The 25,275-nt window shown below is 33.2% G+C and overlaps 1 protein-coding gene, 1 non-coding gene and 1 pseudogene across 2 annotated transcripts; 2 read left to right on the forward strand and 1 right to left on the reverse strand.

Annotated features, from left to right (window-relative positions):
* Window positions 1-6,961: 6,961 nt before the first annotated feature.
* Window positions 6,962-7,068, reverse strand: LOC131176189 (small nucleolar RNA R71). Its single transcript, XR_009146314.1, has one exon. It is a non-coding gene; the product is annotated as a small nucleolar RNA R71 (small nucleolar RNA).
* A 2,340-nt stretch (window positions 7,069-9,408) lies between these two features.
* Window positions 9,409-10,775, forward strand: LOC131175929 (uncharacterized). Its single transcript, XM_058140630.1, has one exon. The coding sequence runs from the start codon at window positions 10,224-10,226 to the stop codon at window positions 10,773-10,775; it is 552 nt and encodes a 183-aa protein (XP_057996613.1). The 5' UTR covers window positions 9,409-10,223.
* Window positions 10,776-20,083: 9,308 nt separating this feature from the next.
* Window positions 20,084-21,453, forward strand: LOC131176052 (loganic acid O-methyltransferase-like; annotated as a pseudogene).
* The last annotated feature ends 3,822 nt before the right edge of the window (window positions 21,454-25,275 follow it).

Here is a 25,275-nt window from a genome sequence, read left to right on the forward strand (position 1 = left end):
CTTATGGAAGAATTGGGCAATGATCTTCATCAGGGCGATCCATTATCGCCATTTATTTTTATAATGGCCGTCGAACCCTTATGTTTGTTGATTCGGGCAGCTTATAATTAAGAAAAATTGGAAAGGGTTTCAATTGGAGATGGTAATGTAGTTATCACTCATCAAAAATTTACTCCACCTTATTTGGATTATGTAATTGAAATTTCTAGAATCTTAAGGTGCCTTGAGTTAATGTCTGGGCTTAGTGTGAATTTTCCATAAGAGTTTATTATATGGCGTTAATGTCAGTGACTCTTATGTTTAGTTGGCTGTAAAATTGAGTTGTTGCAAGGTGGGCAAATTTTGCACTCATTATTTTGCCTTCCCTTTGGGAATAGATGCAAGAAAGTATTGTACCTGGTTGCCAGTAATTCACAAAATTGAAGAAAGGCTTTCTTTTTGGAAGGGCAAATTACTTTCAATGGCTGGTAGGATTGTTTTAATTAAGTCATGCCTCTATAGTATGCTTATTTACTATTTGTCCATCTTCAAAATACCGAAGTAAGTAGCCCAAAGAATTGAGCAGTTGATGTGTTCTTTCTTCTGGTCAAGTCGTGCATCCTCACAAAATCTTCATTTGGTTAATTGGTCCACCTATTATAAGCAAAAGTTAGGGGGTCTAGGCATCAAGGACATCCTACTCCACAACCAAGCTTTACTTTTCAAGTGGCTTTGGCATTTTGTTCACTCTCATGACTCTGTATGGGTGCGGACACTACAATCAAAATATAATTTTCAAGGAATTTCATTAGCTACGGGCAATTCCATCTCCTCTCTATGGAGCAACATTCAATCTTCAATTAAATCTGCAGATTCTAATTTTCTTGCTCTTTGAGCAAATTCAGTTTGTTATTGGTAACGGATGGATAATTCAATTTTGGCATGACAAGTGGGTTTCAAACTTGGCTCTCAAATTTTCTTTCAGTAGGTTATTTAATCTCTCATTGAATCAAGATGTTGTGGTTAATGATATGGGTTCTTGGGTTCATGGCAATTGGGTGTGGAATTTTTCATGGCATCATAATTTATGTGACTAGAAAACTCATTTATTGGTAGAACTTCTGGCTCTTCTTAGTTCTATACAGCCTTGTTCTTCCAGTGTGGATAAATTAATTTGGCAGCCTGCAAAGAATGGAGCTTTTCAGTTAAATCATTTTATAACTGCCTTTTTAGAGCTTCATTTGAATCGTCTGATTGTTTTCCAAATGTTTGGTTAGGACTTGCCCCCCCTAAAGTTTAAATCTTGACCTAGTTGTCTTGCCATGAGAGGCTCTGTTCCAAGGATTGGTTGTGTCATCTTGGCATAATTCCCCTTTCTCAAAATGTGTGCCTAAGGTGCAATAAGGAAGTAGAAACAGTTTCACATATATTCCTTTCATGTACCTTTTCTTGGTCTGTATGGTGCTGGTTTTTAAAGTGGTGGGGAATTTTTTTTTTGTGTTCCTAACTCAGTTGCATTACTTTTTCTTGAATGGAGATCAATGGTTCTTGGAAAATTTCAAACAAAGTTCTGGACTTCTCTCTTTTTTGCAATTCTATGGCCGTTATGGATTGCCAGGAACCAAAAAGTTTTTGAAGATAAAGACTCTTCTATAACTGATATTTGTAGCAACATTCTATATTGAGTTTCAATTTTGTTGAAGGCTTTGGACCCAAGCTTTCCTTACACTGGTCAAGAATTATTACTTCATCCATCTTCTATCAAGCTGTGGTCTAATCCACCAACGGTTTGACTTGTAGTATCTTGGAGTCCACCTAATCTCAATTGCCTCAAATGGAATGTAAACGGCTCATCCTTAGGGAAGCCTGGTCCATGTGCCATTGGTGGCATGTTGTGCAATTCATTTGATACTTTTCTTTTTATGTTTTCTTGCCTTGCAGGTGTGGAGGATTCAAACTCAGCTGAATTTTTAGCTATTGAGAAGGCCCTTTCAATTTTGTCAGCAAGAGTGGATATTTGGTCCTCTTCTCTTGGTATCACAACTGAATTAGATTCCAAGGTTGCTGTTTTATGGGTGGTTCAGAATCAAAATTTGGTCCATTAGCAGTTATATGGTACCTACAATTCAATTTGTAGCAAAATGGGAATTTTACCATTTGTTACAGTTATCTATTCTTCAAGGAAAACCAATTTCATAGCTGATACATTGGCAAAATAGGGCATTCATCGTAGTGAAGATTTTATTGCTTGGTTGTGGTGCCCCTTTGATTTTTGTTGATTTTGGATTACTTTTCTGGAGTTTGGCATCCCCTTCTTTTGTATTGATATGCATCTGTCTTGCTGATAATGGTTCTATCTTTCATGAGATTTTTTAGCATTTATGCAGCTGTTTTCATGTCATTTTGTTCAAGTTGCAGGTCAGTTATGTTTAGTTGTATTTCATTTAGCTTTATTTAGGTTTCGGATCTGTTTGCATCATTTTTTTTTTTTGACCTTCTGGGTTGTTCTTAGTTTTGCTCTTAGATTGTTTATTTTGTCTTTTTCAAATTTTTTTCACTTAGCATGATACATCCTAGTTTGGGTGTATTGGGGTTGGCCTGGGTTAGTTAGATGTTCCCTTGCTTAGTTTTTCCTAGATTTCCTAATTAATAAAAATTTTGCTTGTAAAAAAGAAAAAGGAGGAGGTTTGTAGGTACAAAAGTGAAGCTAGTGCATTTAGTTTACGCCTTAAAAGTGTCATTCAACAGTCATTACTCATCCCTGAATGTTTATATGAAAATTTAGAAATTTTTTTGCCTAGATTAGGTCCACATGGTAGACTAAGTCTAAATAAGAATTTCCTGAAAATTTATACATACTAATAAACTCAGTCAATGGTGTAGCTTAAAAGGAAGTTCTGCATTAAGAATCTTGAATTTTTTTTCTATGAGAAAATCGAAATGCCAATTATTCATCTTCTTTTTGTGGGGACTCGTTATAGTCTGGTTCTGTTGAATAATAATATCAAGCACACACACAGAATAAACAAAAGACAATCAAAAAATAAAGAACATAGATTTTATGTGGTTTAGCAATGAGCCTATGTCCGTGGAGCTACTACAATCTTTTACTACGAGAAAAAATTCAGCAATATATCATTTTAGCGTTTCCTATATATATAGCTGGCTGGCATCACTGGTACCCAAAATACAATGATGTCTCTACCCATAATAATAATGCCCTGACTCAAAAAAATACCGTACCCTCCATGCACAGCGTCCCCTCCATTTTGGGCTTTAAGTGTTCAGTAATACTCTTGATATGTGCCACTTTAACTCCATAGGTTCTATATTTTAATCAACCAGAATGTGCAAAGAAACTGTCTAAGGCACAGAGCTAAAACCAGCATGATCTTTTAAGTCATATATGGTCAGGTTTGCAGGTCTACGTTAAATCCACAATATCTGGTAGGGGTGAACATTCGATTCAAACAGAACCGAACCGAATCGAATTAAATTATGAAAATCGAATTACATATTTTATAAACTGAACCGAACCGAAATGGATAAAAAATCAAATCCAATCGAACTGTTCTATTTCGATTCGGTTTGGTTCAAACCGATCGATTTTGATTTTTGATTAATTTTTAAATTTAGACTTAATTTTTTTAAGTTATTTGATCTAATTTTGACTTTGGTTTGAACCTAATAAATATTAATCAATGAAATTAAATAATTTATATATATATAATTAAATATAATTCATAAATTCCTCATAAAAATAAATCAATTCAAAAATCGATTTGGTTTGATTTGATTCGATTTGAATATATAAAGTTACTATTCTATTCGATTCGGTTTAATTGATTTTCGAATCTTCAAAATCAAACCAAAGTTAAATAATCGAAATTTTTATAATATAAAATCGAATGGAACAGATTAAATTTTAAAACCGAACCGATTGAACCGAATTGACTCAGTTCGGTTTGATTTTTCTGTTCAAACCGAAATCTGCTCACGCCTAATATCTGGTGCAAGTTTATATATCAGCCCAGATGAGTACATATGAATTTCTCTTTTGCATACTAACATGATGCATTAATGATTTCAACAATACATCTCGACTCAAAAATGGCCTTTCCCTTCAACGTTCAGCACTTCCTTGATCCAATAGGGTATGGCATTAACCTTTATTTAAATGGAATAACTATCTATGTGCTTCATTGTTTGGATTCTTTTCTTATCCATAATGTATACTTCTAATGACTTTGGCAGTCAAAACCATCAAATTTGCATTGCAGAATTGTTTGAGTTAAGTTAGCATAGACAATTCTCATTTCTCGGGGGTAAATTGCAATTGTGACATCTGATGTGTTATTTTGACCCATTTTTTCTAGAGACAAATGGTTAGTGTTTTAAAGGGAAAGATTAATGAGGTGATTGCTGCGAAGTTGGAATTCAGCTATCTTCCCATTCCTTTGAATAAATTTCATCTCGCAAATTTGGGATGTTCAGTTAGACCAAACACCTTTTTTTTAAGTCTAAGATTTACCAAAAGCTATCAAAAAATAATATCAGCTGCAGTGCTTTGCATATCAAATTCTAGAATTCTAAGTTTTCTTTAGTGATCAGGCAATGAATGACTTCAACACTCTGTTTACCTCTCTCCCACAAGAAAGGCAGTATTTCACAGCAGGGTTGTCGGGTTCTTTCTATGAAAGGGTTCATGTTACACTCATTTCATATAGGCATTTTAGGGTAGTTTTGCATCCATTTTGTCCTTATATTTTAGTATATTTTATGTTTTTAGCTTTATTTTAGCTTATTTGTTAACTTTAGATTCTTTATATTTGATTTTTGTAATTTTGTTATTTTTGATAGGATTTTGTGGCAAATCGAAGACCAATGAGTGCATTAGGAAGTGATTTGAAGAAATTTGGAGTTCTTTAAGCACAGAGGAAAGTTGAAGAAATCAAGCCTTGAAAGAGCAAACCAGCCGAAATTTGCTTGAGACCTTGCTTAAGGTCATGCTCAGGGTAAAGCGGCAATGCTTAAGGTGCAACACAAGTCAAGCATGAGCAGAAAAGTCCATTTTACTATAAGTCTGCCGAGATTTATCAAGGTCCGCAACCTTAAGGCATACAGCGACCAGAGGCTAAATTTGCTAAGAAGTCGCTTAGGTTAAGCCGAACCCTAAGCAGAATGCCCAGAACGTGAATAGTGCTGCTGACTTGGATAATTTTACACCTCATTTCCTATCCACTCCTTAGCTGTTATTTACTTTTAGGGCAGCTTTTTGGGACCATATAAATTCATCATTTCATTATTTTTGCCACAAGAGGAAGAGAGGAGAAACAAAAAAAGGAAAGAAAATTATATAGAAAGAGGAAGAGAAGACGCCATCCTCTGGAGGAAGAAGAGCTGCACGCAATTGGAGCTCCAGAAACCAGAGACCTTGGTTCTTCCACCTGGGTTTTCCTATTTCAGTCCTTTTATCATGTTTTTCTTTATTCTTCCATCTATATTTCTTGTAAATACCATTATGAGTGAGTAATTCCTTTAGATTTCAGAGTTGGGAAATATGTTTTAGATTAATTTGTGGATTTGGATTGGGTATTTCCTTATTTTACATGAATATGAGTTTTGATTCCTTCCTTGTGTGCTTGATTTACTTGCCTAATGTTGGTACCCATTGGGTATTGTGTTAATCTTTGATTGAAGGACCGAAAGGTGAAGGTCATTGATAGTTAATCAAGGATTGGAACTTAAAACCACCTAGATTTAGAAATAAACTAGGACTTTAAGAGGAATTAATTATTGGTTACAAAACTTAATGGGTTTTAAAGTAATCAAATACATACGAAAGTAGGTTTGGTTATTTTAGAATACACTTTGATATGCTTGAAAAAGATATTAAAGGGATTTAGAATCAATTTCCTTCAAACTCTACTTTTCCCTAAAAATTGGAATGCCCAAGACAAATCCCAATTAATTTATGCATAAACCCCCAACTCTGGAATCACTTTTACCATAATTAGACTTTCGTTTAAATTACCCATTGTTAATTTTAGTTTAATTGCGAGCTAGAATTAGAATTTATTTGTTTGCTCTTTACCCATTTCAATTAGATTAATCAATTTACCTTGCTCATTTACATTTACCATTTATTCATTAATCATTAGCCCAAATAATCGCTTCATTCATAGTTTAGTAATCAAACAGCAAATCCTCGTGGGAACGATACTTGATTCATCACTTTATTACTTGAGACGACCCGTATACTTGCGGATAAGTCACCAACAAGTTTTTGGCGCCGTTGCCGGGGAATTGATTTTTGCTTGATATTAAACGATTGTTTGTTTGGTTAATTTGGGCATTTTATTTTATTTTCTTTTTACCATTTTACTTTGAGAATTTGTTTATTTTTGTTTTTCAGGTGCTTTATTTTATGAGAAGGACAAAAAGTGAAGAAATCAATCTATTCTTTGACCCGAAATAGAGAAGACAAAGAAAGGCTTTAAGAGCAGAATCTAAAAGGAGAAAAGCTGAAATTAAAGCTCAACAACAACAAGAAAGAGCATAAGAGCAAGAGCAAGTACAAGAAGAAATGGCTGACAACAACAACAACAACCATAACAACCGCTCTGTGAAGGATCATGCCTATCCTAACATTGGAGATTTCATGCCAAGTATCACAAGACCAAGGGTAGAAGCTAATAATTTTGAATTGAAGCCTGCACTTTGTCAAATGGTACAACAAGCACAATTTGGAGGAAATCCAAGTGAAAGTCCACATGTGAAGCACGCACACTTTCTTGAGATCAGTGATATGTTGAAGATAAATGGAGTTTCTGATGATGCAATTCGACTCAGATTATTTCCTTTTTCTCTGAAGGACCGAGCTAGAGAGTGGTTACATTCTTTGCCACCGGGTTCTATCACAACATGGGATGAACTTTCTCAAGCATTTTTGGCTCAATATTTTCCACCAAGCAAGACAGCTAAGCTGAGGAATGAGCTGACTTCTTTTAAACCTAGAGATGATGAGAGCTTGTATGAAGCATGGGAGAGGTACAAGGATTTGCAAAGGAGATGTCCACATCATGGGATTCCTAAGTGGATGCTTGTTCAACACTTTTATAATGGAGTTTCACCACTATTAGAGTACAATTGATGCATCTTCTGGAGGTGACCTTATGGAGAAATCTGAAGATGAAGCTTTTTCTGCTCTTGATAAAATTGCTTATAACAACTACCAATGGAGTTGTGAGAGGAATGAGATCAAGAAACCAGCTGGTATGTTTGAGCTTGACGCCATGAATATGATCAATGCTAAGTTTGATGCTTTGACAAAGAAGATGGACAAGTTAAGTATGAAAGTAGATTCTTCAGCCGGAGGTTCTGGTAATACACTAGAAATTGGAGCTGCAAATGTCAATTGTGCAGCAGATTTTTCTGCACTTAATCAAGATTTTTCAAGTGAGCAAGTGGATTATGTGGGGAACTACAATCAAAGACCAGGTGGTAACCCATTTTCTGCAACTTATGATCCAGCATGGAGAAACCACCCAAATTTCTCTTGGGGAGGTAAACAAGGGCAAAATCGAATTTTCAAGAACCTTACGGATATCAACAAAATCGAACTTTCAGAGAATAGAGGCCTCCTCTGGAATTTCTAAACCTCAAAATGTACTGCTCCACCTCTACCACAACAAGCACAACTAGACAAGACAACTAGATTGGAATCTATGATTGAGACTCTACTAGTAAGTCATCAAAGTCAACAAGAAATGATTTCTCAATTAGCATCTTAAGTGGATCAAATAGAAACACATAATAAGATGTTAGAGAATCAAATAGCTCAACAAGCTAGCTCTTCAAATAGTAAAGCTTTTGGGAAGCTTCCTAATCAACCTGAGAATCAAAGGGAGCAGTGAAATGCGGTTACTTTAAGAAGTGGAAAGGTAATGGGGGAAGAACAAAAAATTGAATTAAAGTTGACATAAAAGAAAGATGAGTGTGAGAGTGAATCCACTTCAACTAAAGCTAAAGCTAGTAAGGAAGCAAATGAAGAGAAAGAAGCTAAAAAGGAAATAGAAGAGAAATATGTGCCTCCTACACTGTATAAGCCACCATTACCCTTTCCTCAGAGGTTTCAGAAAGCAAAATTAGATAAGTAGTTTAGGAAATTCTTTGAAGTTTTGAAGAAGTTGTATATCAGCATTCCATTCATAGATGTCATATCTCAAATGCCTTCTTATGCTAAGTTTTTGAGGGAGATTTTATCAAATAAAAGAAGGTTGGAAGATTATGAAACTGTTGCACTTACTGAGAAGTGCAGTGCTTTATTGCAGAACAAGCTCCCACCTAAGCTGAAAGATCCTGGAAGTTTTTCCATACCATGTCACATTGGAGAAACAAGTATTGAGAGAGCATTATGTGACTTGGGGGCTAGTGTTAGCTTGATGCCACTTTCCATATGTGAGAAGTTAAAGATTGGAGATCTAAAGCCCACAACTATTTCTTTGCAAAGAATGAGATCTATAAAGTATCTAGTTGGGATTTTAGAGAATGTACCATTAAAAGTTGGGAAGTTTTTCATTCCAGTGGATTTTATTGTACTAGAGATGGAGGAGGATGTAAGAACGCCCATCATACTTGGAAGGCCATTTTTAGCCACTGCAGGAGCTAATATAGATGTAAAGAATGGGAAATTGAAGTTGACAGTGGGGGAGGAGGAAATAGAGTTTAATTTATTCCAAAATTCCAAGGAACCAGCTGTGTTGAATTCTTGTTATAGGGTAGATGTTATAGAGCATGATGCTGAAACTGAAGTTACTAAACTAGAGGAAAATCAAGCTATTCCAATGCAATGCAATCAGCATAAAGTGCAAAAGAAAAAGTCAGCTTCACCATCTCGTTTGATTAACAATGAAGCTTCAAAAGTTAAGCTCAAGCCTCCATCAAAATCACTCAAAAGAGGAGATTCATCTAAAGTTTGTAAGAATATTCCTCAAGATATAGTTGGGATTCTGAACAAAGCAACAGGTATTTTCACATATAATGGGAAAAATTTGAAGTATAAATTGACAGGGGAGGTAATATTTTCCAATTCCAACCACCATCAGCTTTGAAAAGAAGGTCAAGCTTAAGACCTTAAACAAGCGCTTCTTGGGAGGCAACCCAAGCGTATCCTTTTATAGTTCATTAATTTTCCATTTCATTTCACTTTCAATTTTCACTCTCATTAATCTCAAAAGTGACATTTGTTTATCTTTTGTAGGTAATTCATAAAGATTGGGCAAGTTTACACTTGTTGCAAAAACAAAGAATTAAAGGGAAGCAAGTATAAGCAACATTCTGCACTTTATGCAGTACCTGTGAATAGTAACACCTTTAAACTTGTGCTAAATTGCTCAAACTGCAGTCTACTTGATAGCATATGTTTGATTTTGTGTTTTGTGTAAATTCTGTGAAATGCAACTTGAATGAGGATCAATTTTGATATTTAGGACTGATGAGAGCTTTATTGAAGTGCAAAAATAATGTTTGTTAAGTTTCACCTTTTAGTGTATATATAATTTTGTAGTCTGATAGGAATTTGCATGCTTTTGTTGGAATTGCTGCTAATTTCTGCAATCTGCAGATTTTTGCTACTGTTCATGCTACTGTTCATGCTGCTAAAAAGGTCAATTTCTACATTTTTTCTGCAATTCTTGGTTGATTGGAACTTGTCTGAAATGCTGCTGAAAATATGCTTTTGGTGTAAGTTTAGGAAGGAGACCATTTCATTTAAATGTGCAAAAATGATAATCACAATTGGTGCCTAAAATGGACAATGATTGCAAAAGCTAAATGAACATGTGCTATGCTTAGTAAGTTATGAGAGAGATAAACTGAAATCCCTAAATTTTATGGTGTTTGTGTGTATTTGGTAACTGCTAAGGGTTACAATGGCATTCCATAACTTTTGGACTGATTTTGGTAAGCAAAACCACAATTTTGCCCAGAACCTGCCGAAACTTGCTGATGACATTGCTTGTCAAGCAAAGTCTTAAGCAACTTCTGCTGAACCTTATGCCTAACCCTAAGCATGACCCAAATTACCACATGTCTACCCCACATTTTAAAAGGCCCAGCATTTCCGCCAATTTTCCAAAAACCTCGCCAACACTCCCGATAAACCTCGTCGACTTCCTTCCTCACGCCATTTTTTCCGGCAAAATTTTTACAGGAAGCCGAAAGGTTTCATCCTTTTCGTTAAAATGACAAGAACCAAAATGTGGTCCTCTCACAAACCTAAACTCAGAGGACTTCGACATTCTGTCAAATCTAAAATGGGCACTCCATCCTCATTACCCACAAACCCTAACCCCAGCCCCAGTCCGCCATTACCTCAGTCCCCACCGCCACAAACGCCGCCATTACCACAATCACCACCACCTCAGTCACCGCCCCCGCCTCCAAGCCAAATACCACCTCTCATCCCGCCGACTCCCCTCTCGCCGCAATCCGAGCCGCCAAATGAAACACCAATTACAGACACCCATTCCCCAGAACCAACGCCTGACCCTGTTCCTACCCAAACAAAAACAAAAGGGAAAACAAAAAGGGCCGCTGGTAGACTCAAAGAAACCCCTGTCGGAAAAAGGAAACGAGTACCCTCTGTCCCTTTCGACTTAAACTCTCCACCTCAGTCCTCTGAACCAGTTAGCAAAAGGACGTGTCCTCTTCGCAAACCCAGCACCAGGCGTGCAAACACGATAACCAGTCTCCCTTACATTCTCCAGCACCTGCGTCATCTGCGGATACTATAGAGGAGGTAATTTCTCCATTGCCTTGGGCTTTTAAGGATATGGATATGAAAAAGGCCTATGAGAAATTACTTTCTAAAACCATTTTGGCAAACAAGTATATGGATGAGCAGATTTTGAAAGAATTAGGTATTTATAATTCTGTCTTTGCCTATTTGGATGTTGTTAGCTGGACTGATTTTGCTAAAATTAGGGAACCAGTATACAAGGATCTAACCCTCGAATTTTTGAGTTCCCTAAAGTTGAGTTTCAAACCAACAGTGCCTGAACATAGAGATATGATTTATTTTCGATGTCTTTGGAATTGTGAGGAGTTAGATATAGGTGCTTTGAATGCCATTTTTGGTTTTCGTGATTCGGTATAAAAACATTGAGTGGCGACAAGCTTATGACCCTGTTCAATTCTGGAAAGATATTGCACCATTTGGAGGTTATTATAGACAGAGGACTGCAAAAGCCTCTAGGATAGTTGACCATGTATTGAAATACCTCCATAGATTCATTACTTACACTGTTTTAGGAAGGGGACACGATATGATATTGTGGGTCTTTGAGGATTTGTTTCTATTGTGGTGCATGAAGGAGAGAAAACAAGTAAGTCTGACCCATTTCATAGCTACTCATTGGCACCAAATTGTCACCAATCATACTAAAGTTAGTATTGTTTTTGGGGGTATATAATCGCCATAGCAAAATCATTTAGCTTTGATGCTAGTCTATATAAATTCTTTGCCGGTTTTGGGAATCATACATAAAGACCATGTTGCTGCATATGGATGTTTGTGAGAAAATAGGCCATACATATACTCATTACAGCTGACACCACGATACCCGACTCTTGAACACCCCACCACTTTTGCAACTACTGAACCACAACCAACCTCTACCCCACACTTCTCAGCAGACATATTATCCATCTTAAAATCCTTGGAATCCAGGATAACAAATTTCACTGTCCAACCATCTGCTCCCTCACCTGATACCACAGAAATTCTTGCTTCCTTGAAAAACTTAGAAATCAAAATTGAAGCCATGGGTCAAGAGCAAGTTAACCAAAAGAAGAAGCTAGAAAAGAAACTTAAAAAGAGATTTTTATCTCTTAAAAAGAAACAGAAGCAACATCAACTTCAAATGCTGGAGCTTTACAACAAATTGGCCCAATCCTACAACAATTTATATCATTGGGGCCAAGCCATGTTTCAAGAAATGAAAGACTTAACAGAAAACTTGAAACCTTACAAGCTTGGATCACAATGAACCTCTGCGGAACACAGGCGGACCACGATGCAAAGAACAAAGGCTTGATAACAGAACTTGATCAGTAGCAGCAGTTTTAATTTTTGTTTTTTTTTAGTTTATTTTGTAATCTGTTTATTTTAGCTTTCAAACTTTGGTCATGGTTGTAATATTTTGGTACTTAGTTTTTATTATTATCTCTGCACTTCTTTCCTTTAGTTTACTTTATTTTATTTTATCTTCTGATATAGACATAAATACTCTGTGATTACATTTTATTTCTTTTCACTATTTCATTTTCTTGACCATTATTTTAGCACTTTATCTTTTCTTCAATCCTAATTTTGTTGACATTAACGAGTTGCATAATTTTCTCTGAGCCACACCTGTTCCACATCAGTTGGAGGTAACAGCTTACCCTTACACCATTTAAGCTTATGGTATGTTGCCAATGCTTATGCTTTCGCTTTACCCTATGCAACAGGTTAAGCAACTTCTTAAGCAATGTAAATTCATACATTTGGGATACTTTTTCACATTTTTCTCTCTAAAGCTTCATTGTTAATATCCTTTTGAGCTAATTCTGGAATAATTGAGCTTACATTGATTTAATCCCCAATTGTATAAATTTCAATAATTTGGCAATTCTCATAATTTTACCCATCTTTCCATTCATTTTAAACATTGAGGACAATGTTTCATTTGAGTTTGGGGGTGAAGGCAAAATTTTTGCAAAATTTTCTTTAAAATTTTCTTTCATTCATTTATTGCATTTCATTCATTCATATATAGATAATCCATACACTTATACATATACTACACACATGTCTATACCCATATACATACATTTGCATATAGTTTTCATATAGATTACATTTAGTTTTAATTTGATTTATGCATTCATTTTAGGATCATGCATATCATAAAAACAAATTTTTACCTTGTCCTTAGAGGATTGAGAGTTGTTTTGAAGAGCAATTAAGCTTACTTTTAGAAGGGTTTGATGGATTGAAAGTCCTGGATAGGTGCAAAGTTATTAAATTCTTGCTTGAGTTTATATCTTCTTAGCCAAGGGCCACCCAATCAATTGCATTGACTTTGAGTGCTTAGAGAAAACTCTAGGGTGAGAAGTAGCTAATTGATGTCTCACCAATCCTAGAACAATCTTCCTAAACCTTTCAAGGCGAAATCATAGCATACACTTGAAAAAGAAATGATCTAGGCATTCTTTGAATTTTAAACCCATATTTTAGCCTTAGCCAACCTCACTTAAAAATTTCCCTTTGGAACCAATTTGAGCCTACATTTATCCCTCTTATTCCTTTGGAACCCACATTACTACCTAGCCATAAACTCAAACACTTACCTACCCTCCATGAGAATAATTCTTTGAGTGATAGATACATATAAAAAAAATATAAAAAAATAAATAAATAATAATAATAATAATAACAATTAGTTGGGAGAAGTGGCTAAAGTAAAAAAGCTAGCAAATTCAATTATGGTATGTAAAGTAATTCACCACTCAAATACACAAAGAAATGAGTTTGGGGGTGAATTGAAAGGGACAATTATAATTCAAAGTCAATGTTTTTATGTAGTCCCTCTAAAAGCTTCAAAATTATATGCTAGCATTGGTGAATAGTTGTAAAGTTCCTTCTCCCATTTGATTCAAAAAAAAAAAAAAAAAAAAAAAATTTGTGTGTCTTGATCTTTTAATAATTTGATTATTCTCATATTTTGTTATCTTTATCCTTTTCTTGTTAGCCACATTATCACCTCCTTAGCCCCATTACAACCCTTAAAAGTCCTTTTGATCTTTTAATGGTGTTTCGTTACATTAGTGGAGATTGGAATAGGAAAATTGCCTATGGGATTGTGATATCTAATCCATTCATTTACTTCCATCAAGTTTTTGAGACACTTTAACTTATGGATTACCCTATAGTCTATTTAGGCATAATTATTCTTTGTGATTGATTGGTTTGGGCTTGATAATATGGATAATTGACCCAAGGCTAAGCGGTGATAACTTTGGTAAGGATTAAATTCTTGGCACCTTGAAAGTGGGTATATGGTGTGTTGGTGGCTAAAGGTAAGCTTGAGAGTTCGGATAAGTAATTTTCATAAATTTAAGGTAAGGTACCCCAAATTGCATTAATTGTTTTTAATTTGCTTGAGGACAAGCAAAGGTTTGAGTTTGGGGGAATTTGTTACACTCATTTCATATAGGCATTTTAGGGTAGTTTTGCATCCATTTTGTCCTTATATTTTAGTATATTTTATGTTTTTAGCTTTATTTTAGCTTATTTGTTAACTTTAGATACTTTATATTTGATTTTTGTAATTTTGTTATTTTTGATAGGATTTTGTGGCAAATCGAAGACCAATGAGTGCATTAGGAAGTGATTTGAAGAAATTTGGAGTTCTTTAAGCACAGAGGAAAGTTGAAGAAATCAAGCCTTGAAAGAGCAAACCAGCCGAAATTTGCTTGAGACCTTGCTTAAGGTCATGCTCAGGGTAAAGCGGCAATGCTTAAGGTGCAACACAAGTCAAGCATGAGCAGAAAAGTCCATTTTACTATAAGTCTGCCGAGATTTCTTGAAGGTCCGCAACCTTAAGCGACAGTGCGACTGAGGCTAAATTTGCTAAGAAGTCGCTTAGGGTTGCCGAACCCTAAGCGAGATGCCGAAACGTGAATAGTCTTCTTGACTTGGATAATTTTACACCTCATTTCCTATCCACTCCTTAGCTGTTATTTACTTTTAGGGCAGCTTTTTGGGACCATATAAATTCATCATTTCATTATTTTTGCCACAAGAGGAAGAGAGGAGAAACAAAAAAAGGAAAGAAAATTATATAGAAAGAGGAAGAGAAGACGCCATCCTCTGGAGGAAGAAGAGTCAGACGCAATTGGAGCTCGAAACCAGAGACCTTGGTTCTTCCACCTGGGTTTTCCTATTTCAGTCCTTTTATCATGTTTTTCTTTATTCTTCCATCTATATTTCTTGTAAATATCATTATGAGTGAGTAATTCCTTTAGATTTCAGAGTTGGGAAATATGTTTTAGATTAATTTGTGGATTTGGATTGGGTATTTCCTTATTTTACATGAATATGAGTTTTGATTCCTTCCTTGTGTGCTTGATTTACTTGCCTAATGTTGGTACCCATTGGGTATTGTGTTAATCTTTGATTGAAGGACCGAAAGGTGAAGGTCATTGATAGTTAATCAAGGATTGGAACTTAAAACCACCTAGATTTAGAAATAAACTAGGACTTTAAGAGGAATTAATTATTGGTTACAAAACTTAATGGGTTTTAAAGTAATCAAATACATACGAAAGTAGGTTTGGTTATTTTAGAATACACTTTGATATGCTTGAAAAAGATATTAAAGGGATTTAGAATCAATTTCCTTCAAACTCTACTTTTCCCTAAAAATTGGAATGCCCAAGACAAATCCCAATTAATTTATGCATAAACCCCCAACTCTGGAATCACTTTTACCATAATTAGACTTTCGTTTAAATTACCCATTGTTAATTTTAGTTTAATTGCGAGCTAGAATTAGAATTTATTTGTTTGCTCTTTACCCATTTCAATTAGATTAATCAATTTACCTTGCTCATTTACATTTACCATTTATTCATTAATCATTAGCCCAAATAATCGCTTCATTCATAGTTTAGTAATCAAACAGCAAATCCTCGTGGGAACGATACTTGATTCATCACTTTATTACTTGAGACGACCCGTATACTTGCGGATAAGTCACCATCAGTTCACTACAAAAATGCTCCAAATGAAGTAGTCAATTCTTATTCATCTAAATTTGCCAAGGACATTGGAAAATTTTCTGAATGATATATCTGAAGAACTTGTGACTGGGGGGATGATGACAGTTGTTACACTAGGTATCCCCAATGGAATGCCTTTTTCTGAGTTACCTAATTGCTTGCTATTTGAATGCATGGTGTTCAGCATTTTGGATAAAGGTGAAAGAGTTAAGGTGATGATCAACTTATATTTTCAAGTGTTATTTTTATGTAGCTTGAATTTTGGATATGTCTTTGTGAATCCGAATTGTGTTTCGACCTGAAAGTTTCGTGTTGTGACCTGGTTAGGATAAAAAGTGAGGTCTGTGATGATATGGACCAATATAAATATTATAATATTTTACCATTTGCATTAGAGTTGTGAGCTATTCAGAAAAACATTGGGGTTAGGATTTACGAATTTTGAGTGATTGTATATTATTCTTTTCATCACAGTGAAACTTTTTTTCTCATCTTGCTCGTGGACGTAGACCTTACAGTCGAATCATGTAAATTCTGTATTATTATTTTCTTTTTCCTATACTATGTGATTATGCGATTGTGTGTCCGCATTAAATTTACGTGTCTACTAACATCAAGATTAGCCTTGCTATATATAATATTTTACATTTGTAATTATTTTAATATTTTAGACAAAATTGGGGTTTTTGATTCAATTTTAGAAGTCTGTCTAGGAAGAATGTAACAGATTTAAGTATTTTGTTATTAATAACATTACAAATGGATATGATTATCAGGTGGTAATAGTATCAGCTTACTTTGAAAGAGTAGGCTGCTTATTATGCTGGATGGGCACGGATAAATTTTAATAATTGTCCATGAACTTATATAGTTATAACACTACAGCCCTTTAATTTTAAAATGTAACATAAAACTCCATAAACTTTCAAATTTTGCATAATAAAATCCCTCTGATTTTTAATTACTGATTTTTCAGTTAGAAACTGATGTGAATAGCTTTTGCATGGCGCTTAGTCAATATTTCTCTCTCCTCTATTATGCAAAGTGTAAAATTATTCTCTTTATAAATGAAAAATTATTCTATCTATAGAGAGAAAAATAATTCAATTTATACATAGCTTGAGAGAGAAAAGAGAAATACTGACTAAGCTCCATGCTGAAATTGTCCAGGTCAGTGTCTAACAGAAAAATTGATAATTGGAGGTTAGAGGGATTTTACTGTGTAAAATTTAAAAGTTGATGGGGTTTTATGTTATATTTTTAAGTTGAGGGACTGTAATGTTAGAACTAGATAAGTTCAGGGATAATTATCAAAATTTATCCGAATGGGCACCCACATCAGTTACTGGTTGGATAATGCAGGATAGCAAATCTCATTTGAACTTGCTTGTAGTTTTCTCTGAACTCTGCTCGAGACATGCATATGGTTCATGTATTCTTGCCACATAAATCTAGATAGTTTCTCGGATGGTAATTATCGTAACAAGAAATAATATGCAAATTGGAAACCTAAACAAATTTGTATTATTTCATAGCTAATGATCAGTCTTTCTTTAGGATATCATAATTTTTCTTTTTGTAATTGATAAAATAAATCACTTACATATTATGATAATTTATCTCTATCATAAAGTATACAAAAATTTCTCTAAAAGTTGTCACGTGACACTTTTTAAAGAGAACTTAGCTTGCTAATTAATATTATTATATTATTCTTTTGATTTTTTTTTCTTTAATCAATTATGTTGAATTTATAATTTTAAAAAATAAAATAATAAATTGCATTAAATAACTATTATTTTTTATTTTTATAATCATTATTAGCAATGACTTAATTAAAAATAGATTTTTTTTTAATTTTTAATTTGTTTCTAATCAAATTAAAAATAAATAACTTCATTTTAAAAGTGAAAAAAAAATAAACTTTTTTTTTAATAGCGTGTATAAGGAGTTCCTTATGTGTCTAGGAAAACTATATCAATATAGTTTCAAGTTATCCTCTTTTATTGGCAGATAAAATGGGGACATGGCTCAACTACTAAGAAATAATTTGAATGGATCATTTTGGGCCAATAACTTAAATCTAAAAGTTATTTAAGCTAGTTGAATTTGGAGTATTATAAGTAGCATTAGAGTCATCTTAGTCAGAAAATTATGTGAATTTGATAGATCTGTACACAAAGGTTATTCATGAGTAAAGATAGGATGGAAACACTCGAGGCACCCATGAATAATAATATCCAAAAATCTGATTTCAACTTAGCAATTATATCTAGTATAGTGCAATAATATTAGTACAACATCAATACTGAAATAAACATGCTGTAAAATTAAGGGAGATCGTAACATCTCACATTGATTTAAAAAAAATGGTTAATGGGTTTATATGGCCAAAAACGTAACTACCCAAAAATAATGTTGATTAGCGATTTTGGACCGATGATTTAAGACTTAGAAGTTATTTGGTTCAGATGGTATTTGTGTTGTTAAAGTGTGTGGCTACAACTTATCTTTAACCACGGGTAATCTTTCTTCACAAACTTATCAATTATGCACAATTTTCTAATTTAGTTTGATTTTGATAATAAAACTAACCCAAACCACTAAGTCCAAATGAATAATTTAAGTTATTTATAATGGTTACTTTACTAGTAAATCTACCAGCTTCACATAATTTTTTAATTAGTGGGATTCTGATATCAATTATAATACCTAAATTTAACCAGTAGAGATGGCAATGATAATGGTATTTACGAAATTTACCTTAGTCTCAAAATTCATGTATTATTGCTTGAATAATACTCAAACTTATTTAATTTTATATATTTTAATTAACTAATTTTTTTTTCTTGACATGCGTTGCACATTATTTTGTAATTTAAATTTTTATATATAATATTTTATATATCATATATTATATGAAAATTCTATTAAATTTTTAATACTGTAAAGTTTTTAGAATGATCATAATATATTATAATAATGACTTTCGAATAAGTTATGTAGTTAGTACTAATAGGGTTTCTCACACATGTGAAATTTCTTTAAGAGTAACTAGGATTAAAATTTAAATTTATATATTTCATAATATTGTCTCTTGTAGCAATCCAAAAGGGGGATGAATTGAGTATTAATTAAAAAATTTGAAGGATAGGTAGAGATTTTTAAGGGAGAGTGCTCAACACAAATACTTTCAAGTTTGATTAGTAGCACTCTAATTTTTTATTATCATCAAAACATATATTAAGATGCCTATGTCCAACACAAATATTTTAACAAAGTAATAAATTTTAATAATTAATTAAAAATCAATTTTTATGACACTTTCAATTTCAATTCAAATCGGATATATAATTTAATAAAATATTTAAATTTTATTTATTTAAAAAAATATAAAAACATATAAATATTATTATAAAAAATTTTTATTTTATATATATAATTACAATGAAATTGGTGCATTCCCCACTGATTGTTTCTTTTTAATGTGTGTTTAACTAGCTTGCCCCGTTACTCCACACAGTGGTCCCTTTATATCCCTTTAGGCCAAAGGTGACAAAAGCAACGGAAGATCAATGTCATAAATCTCATATTTATTAATGCAACTTGGAAGTAACTCCTCAAGAATTCCATATTGATTACATATGAATTATGCAAATTAAATCAAATATAATAAATTTTTTTTCAATCAATATTGTGGTCCTTAAAGTTGATAGTGACAATTGATTGGTTATATTCTAACCAATTATTCTATACTAATAAGAACAACAACATCAATAACAATAATAATAATAATAAAATAATAATAATAATAATGTTATAAATTAGGGTAATTAATTAATTAATTACCCAACTGTATATATTTAAGAATGTCCTTTTCAATTAAATTGTGATCCTTCACAGAAAAATTGATATCAATATCAGAGGATAAAATTAATTATAGTGGTCAATTAGGCAACATATAAATGTATAAACGGAACGCATAATGGTCCTTTTTTTTATGCCTAGAAATTATATGCTGACAAGAAGATAGTATTATACCTAGAAATTATACATATATATTCTTCTATAATAATTAACTAAGAATCAAACTCGAGAATTCATAACTTAAAAATGACTTTAATATTACCGGACTAAACCTCATTGATAAAAACAATAATAATATTATTTACACAATTATGTTGGCTCTATCTATATAGAAAGTGCAAAGGTACCTAAAGTCCCAATAAACCTTGCCGTATGGTCTGAGCAAACGCAGCAGATTAACTGCTCAGAGATGGAAGCATTGGTGAGAGAAACAGTACTGAAAAACGATGTGGAAGGACCCATCCGAGCGATCGGAGGATTAGGAGCCAACAGCTACTTCAAAAACTCAGTCTACCAGGTTTTCTATTCTACATTTTTAATTATTGAATTCTGTTGCTCAATTATATTATTTTAATTTGAATTGTGACAAATTATTACGTTATGTATATATATTGCTTTTATTATTTCTAATGATTATAAATTTTGATTCACTGGCAGAGAAGAGCTGCAAATGTCACAAAGGATATAATAGAATAAGTAATCACCAAGAAGCTAGATGTGAAATCCCTCTCATCTGCTTCCAATAGAACAATTTGTCTTGCTGATTTTGGATGCGCAGTTGGTCCAAATACATTTACTTCTTTGCAATCTCTAATAGATATAGTTAAAAAGAAATATCTATCCCAATTCCCTAATGAACCCATGCCTGAATTTCAAGTGTTCTTTAATGATCAACCCTCAAATGATTTCAATACCCTCTTCAGGTCTCTCCCACCTGACAGGGAATACTTTGCAGCCGGGGTGCCGGGCTCTTTTCATGGCCGAGTATTCCCTAAATCTTCCCTCCATGTTGTGCAATCCAATTATGCACTCCATTGGCTCTCTAAGGTACCAGAAAGTTTGGTAGACAAGAACTCTCCTGCGTGGAACAAAGGGAAGATTCACTATGCAGGCGCCTCTGATGAGGTACTTAAAGCATATAGAGAAAGATGGGCTGAAGACCTAAATAATTTCCTGAACGCAAGAGAAGAGATAGTGCCTGGAGGGATGCTTATAGTTATCATGCCAAGTATTCCTGATGGAATGCCTTATTCTGAACTTGCAAATGGCATATTGTACAGTAGTTTCGAATCAACCCTCCTTCATATGTCGAAAAGGGTATGTCAATAACTTACTACTGCTTTCAAAATAGCCAAAAAAAAAAATGATAGTTTTTTTATTGAATTCGTCTTTTTTTTTGTCAGCAGGGAATAATAAGTGAAGACCAAGTGGATGCCTTCAACTTGCCAATATATGCTGCTCCTCCAGGAGAATTTGCTGCTGTGGTGGAAAAGAATGGGTGTTTCGACATTGAAGCGATAGGACTAACAAATCCAGCTCCTTGGCTAACAGATGACGTGCACGTTGATATGAAAGAATATGTGAGGCACATTAGGGCTCCAATGGAAGGAATGTTCACCAAACACTTCCCAAATGAAATTGTGGATGAAATGTTCGAGCAGTTACTGGTAAATAAACTTCCGAAGGTCTTCGACAAAATGGAAAGAGCTTACAAGGACAAAATTCAATCTTACTACGTCCTTCAACGTAAATGATTACGATTAAAAATTTAATTTGTCTGGCTGGTGAAGCTTTCTTAATGCTTGTTAGGCATGGCATAATATATTATATATATGTGTGTGTGCAATAAAAGAAAATTTGTGGTCTTAAGTTGAGTGTATTTAGTGTAAGCCTGATGGCTTAATTATGTTAGTTGTGTGTTCTCAAGTTAATAAATTTTTCTTGATTTTTTAAAATGTTAATAAAACTTTACCTTATAAGAAAAAAGAAAATTTATGAAAAAAAATTAGTACATAATAATGAAAGGAAAAAAAAATTGTAAGTTAATCAATGTTCCAAATGCATGTTGGATCAAATTTGTGACTTGAAAGTTACAGCTTTAAACCACGGAAATAATCTTTCTGCAAAGTAAGAGTAACGTAAGTCAATCTTTCCCAAAGCTCAAAAGTGTGGAATACTTCGAGCCTGTTTAGTTTAACTGTTGAATATAGCTGATAACTGTTAGTTTATAGTTGATAGCTAATGATAGCTGATTTATGTTAAGTGTTTGGTAAAACTATATTTAGCTGTTGCTATTGATATGTGAAAGGACTAATAATGGTATAAATTATATAATTTATTTTATTATTGAAATAAATATAAAATTATAAATTTATTATATTATATTATTTATTTTATTATTAAATTAAATATATAATTATTAAATAATATATTATATCATTTATTATATTATTAAAATAAATATAAAATTATTAATTTATTATATTATATCATTTATTTTATTATTGAAATAAGAAAATAATTAAATTTTTTAAAAAATAATTAAATAACTTTAAAAATATAGATAAAATAATACAGTAATTATTATTGTTGATAACGAAAAAACTTATAATTAATTTTAAGTTTTTATATATAAATAAATATTTTATATTTTATGTTATTAATAAAAATATTTTAACAAAATTAAAATACGATAATTAAAATATTAAAATTATAAATAAAAAATATTAAAATATTAATTTTTGAGTTAAATAAAAAAAGATAATATAGTCAAAATAAAAAATAAAATAAAATCAGCTATCAGCTAACGAGAAACAACTCTAAAAATAGAGTTGATATAAATACTCCAGTTCATCTATTTGGATGTTTATCAGTTATCAGCTGCACTCAATAGATGAACCAAACACCCTTTTCATGGACTAATAATAGAATAAAGAAAATACAAAACATCTCCCAGAAACTCATATGCTGCAAGAACAACATGGCCTTGCTAAGAGCTCGACTTTTTCTTCAAACTAATCAAAACCAAAGGTTTGTGAATAAACATAATATATAGCAGCCCCTAAATTGACAGCAAAAATATTGCAAAATTGTGGCACTATCCTTCTTTTTATATCTGTGAAGCGTATAAAACTTGCTTGAGGATATCGTAAATTGAATTTCTTAATTAGTAAAAGTTATTAACTCCCGTGTAGAAATTAAAATTTACAAAAATTCAATTTAATTAATTTTTTTTATAAATTATTATCTTTAAAATGGGAGAATTCAATTATTTTTAACTTAAAAAATTAATTAAAAAATGATTGTATAAGAATTCAATTGAAATTTTTTTATAAATAATTTATTTTAAAAGAAAACTTAAAGAAAGAAAACTATTTTTTCTATAGCTAATAAATTATAATTTGGTTCATTAAACTTCCTTTAAATAATAAAAAAAAATAATAACTTTGTAACATTATATCAAGTTTTGATTGTGTCATGACCCATCCTATGGGCTAGACCGGCACTAGGACCTGGGCCAGCTTAAAGCCCTCGAGACCCGTAGTAAGCCTAAATATTTCTCAACCCAATCCTAAGGCTCATTTTAAGCTCAATCCAAGAATTCAACCGGACAGAGTCCGGCTATAATGTAGACCATACAACGGAGAGTTTTTGACTCTCCCGAATGTAAACACAATATATAATAATATGGGGAGCTCAGCTCATCTTCCATATACTCATAATATCATAGAATCAAATGGGAGCTCAACTCCCTCATCCAGTCCAATCATACATGCATTTAATACGTTTACAGGTCTAACATGGCAATTATAATACAGACCCAAATCATATAAGTATTTCTAACACATGCATAATTCTAGAAGTTAGCAAAATTATACGAAATATCACAAACATAAATAGATGACTTGCGAGGGAGAGAAGCAGGTTAGAACTCAAAAGAGATCTCCTGTATCCTGGAAAAATAAGGTAAATAGGAGTGAGCATTCGACTCAGAGAGTAAAATACCAATTTTAATCACAATTTCTATAGCTATCTAAAGCTAATGCATCCTAAAGAGTGGAATACAACATCATCATAATTTTCATACAAATCACATCAGAGCAGCAAAAAGACAATTTGGAGCACTCACACACCCAATAATGTTCAAATAGTACATATATAGGAGCTAATCCCCTAAACAGCTCTCTTAATCCAACATCTGCCAGCGAGTGTCTCTCAAGCCGGACTTTCGCTTAATAAACTAAATGCGGGGGCCAGCGAGATCATCTCGAGCCGTGCCTATCCTGACTTATCCATAAAGGACCAGGTCCTAGTGAGTGTCTCTCAAGCCGCATCTACCCGTTCTAACCATATCCATTACCACACTACACGCTCACTGCTCTAAATTACTACAAACAATATCTATGACACTTCATCAATTAAGAATGCAATATAAAATTTTCCTAGTATTTAACTACATAGATACATATTTATAAGTGATGCATGGGCATGCTTGAACATATAATAATATTGAAATCATAATTAAAATTAATATTTTACTCACAGACTTAAACCGATGTTACTGCGGCGGTTGTACAGAGGAGGAAGGCTGTCCCGGCTCACCTGACAAATTTCATTGCAATTATTTAATATATTTGACTCAATACAAGTTTGAAAAAGATCAAAGATATCCTAAATCGTATCGAAAATACGGCAGAGTCTCTCCTATACCTAGGACCTATCCAATCTGCAAAAGGGCTCAAAATGCACTTCTATATCTACAAGTCACATCCACAACTCAATCACATCACATGGCCCCTCCTGGGCCCACCCAAACAGTCAACAACCATAATTTAAAAAATTACAATTTAGTCCCTACAATTACCCCTTTTGCAAAAACTACCAAAATGAACTCTAAAAATTCTAAAACTTTGTCCCACGGTCCTTAGCAATATTATTAAGCTAATACAAAAGGAATTATATTTTTTTAACCTACCACGAATATTTTATAGATTTTTAATCGAAATCAAGCACTAGATAATTAAGAAAAATGAGGGTTCGGGTTTACCTAGGTCAATTTCGACCCTGGAGACGCTTCTGGGACGTCTAAAAATGATGGGATAGCTTATAATTTGACTCAGTTCTGAAGCTTTTTCTGTAGTCTGTCTGCCCAGCCCGAAATTACAGACTCGAGCAACGGTCTAATTTCCGCGAATTGAATATATCTACGCAACGCCCATAACACGGGAGTTAGTATAGAATTTTTACGGAATTTTCTAAACTCATTTAATGCTCGAAAAAATACTGCAAAGTTTTGCGGGACCCACCGAAAAACAATATCAGAAAAATTTGAATGGGTATTGTCGTGAAGTTCTCGTCGAGTGGAGCACTCCAATACTCTTAGATTTTTTGTGGGATTTAAGGTTTTCAAGAAATCTAGCCCAAAAGTCATAATGGGCTAAAATTTTCTGAACAAAAATTGGACAAACCGCTCGATGAATTTTTGTGTTCTTGGTGTATATGGAAAACTCTCGAGGTGTAGATGTGTTTTGGGATAAGACCCGATCCGATTGGTGGCCGAATTGGGCGGAATCGGCCTAGGAAGTTAAAGCGGCGCGGGTG

Source organism: Hevea brasiliensis, chromosome 18, assembly GCF_030052815.1.
Source record: "Hevea brasiliensis isolate MT/VB/25A 57/8 chromosome 18, ASM3005281v1, whole genome shotgun sequence".
NCBI classification, from domain to species: domain Eukaryota; kingdom Viridiplantae; phylum Streptophyta; class Magnoliopsida; order Malpighiales; family Euphorbiaceae; genus Hevea; species Hevea brasiliensis.

What these genes read in the sequence shown, in the direction of transcription:
- LOC131175929 (XM_058140630.1), top strand. Translation starts at nt 10,224, where the DNA reads ATGACAAGAACCAAAATGTGGTCCTCTCACAAACCTAAACTCAGAGGA.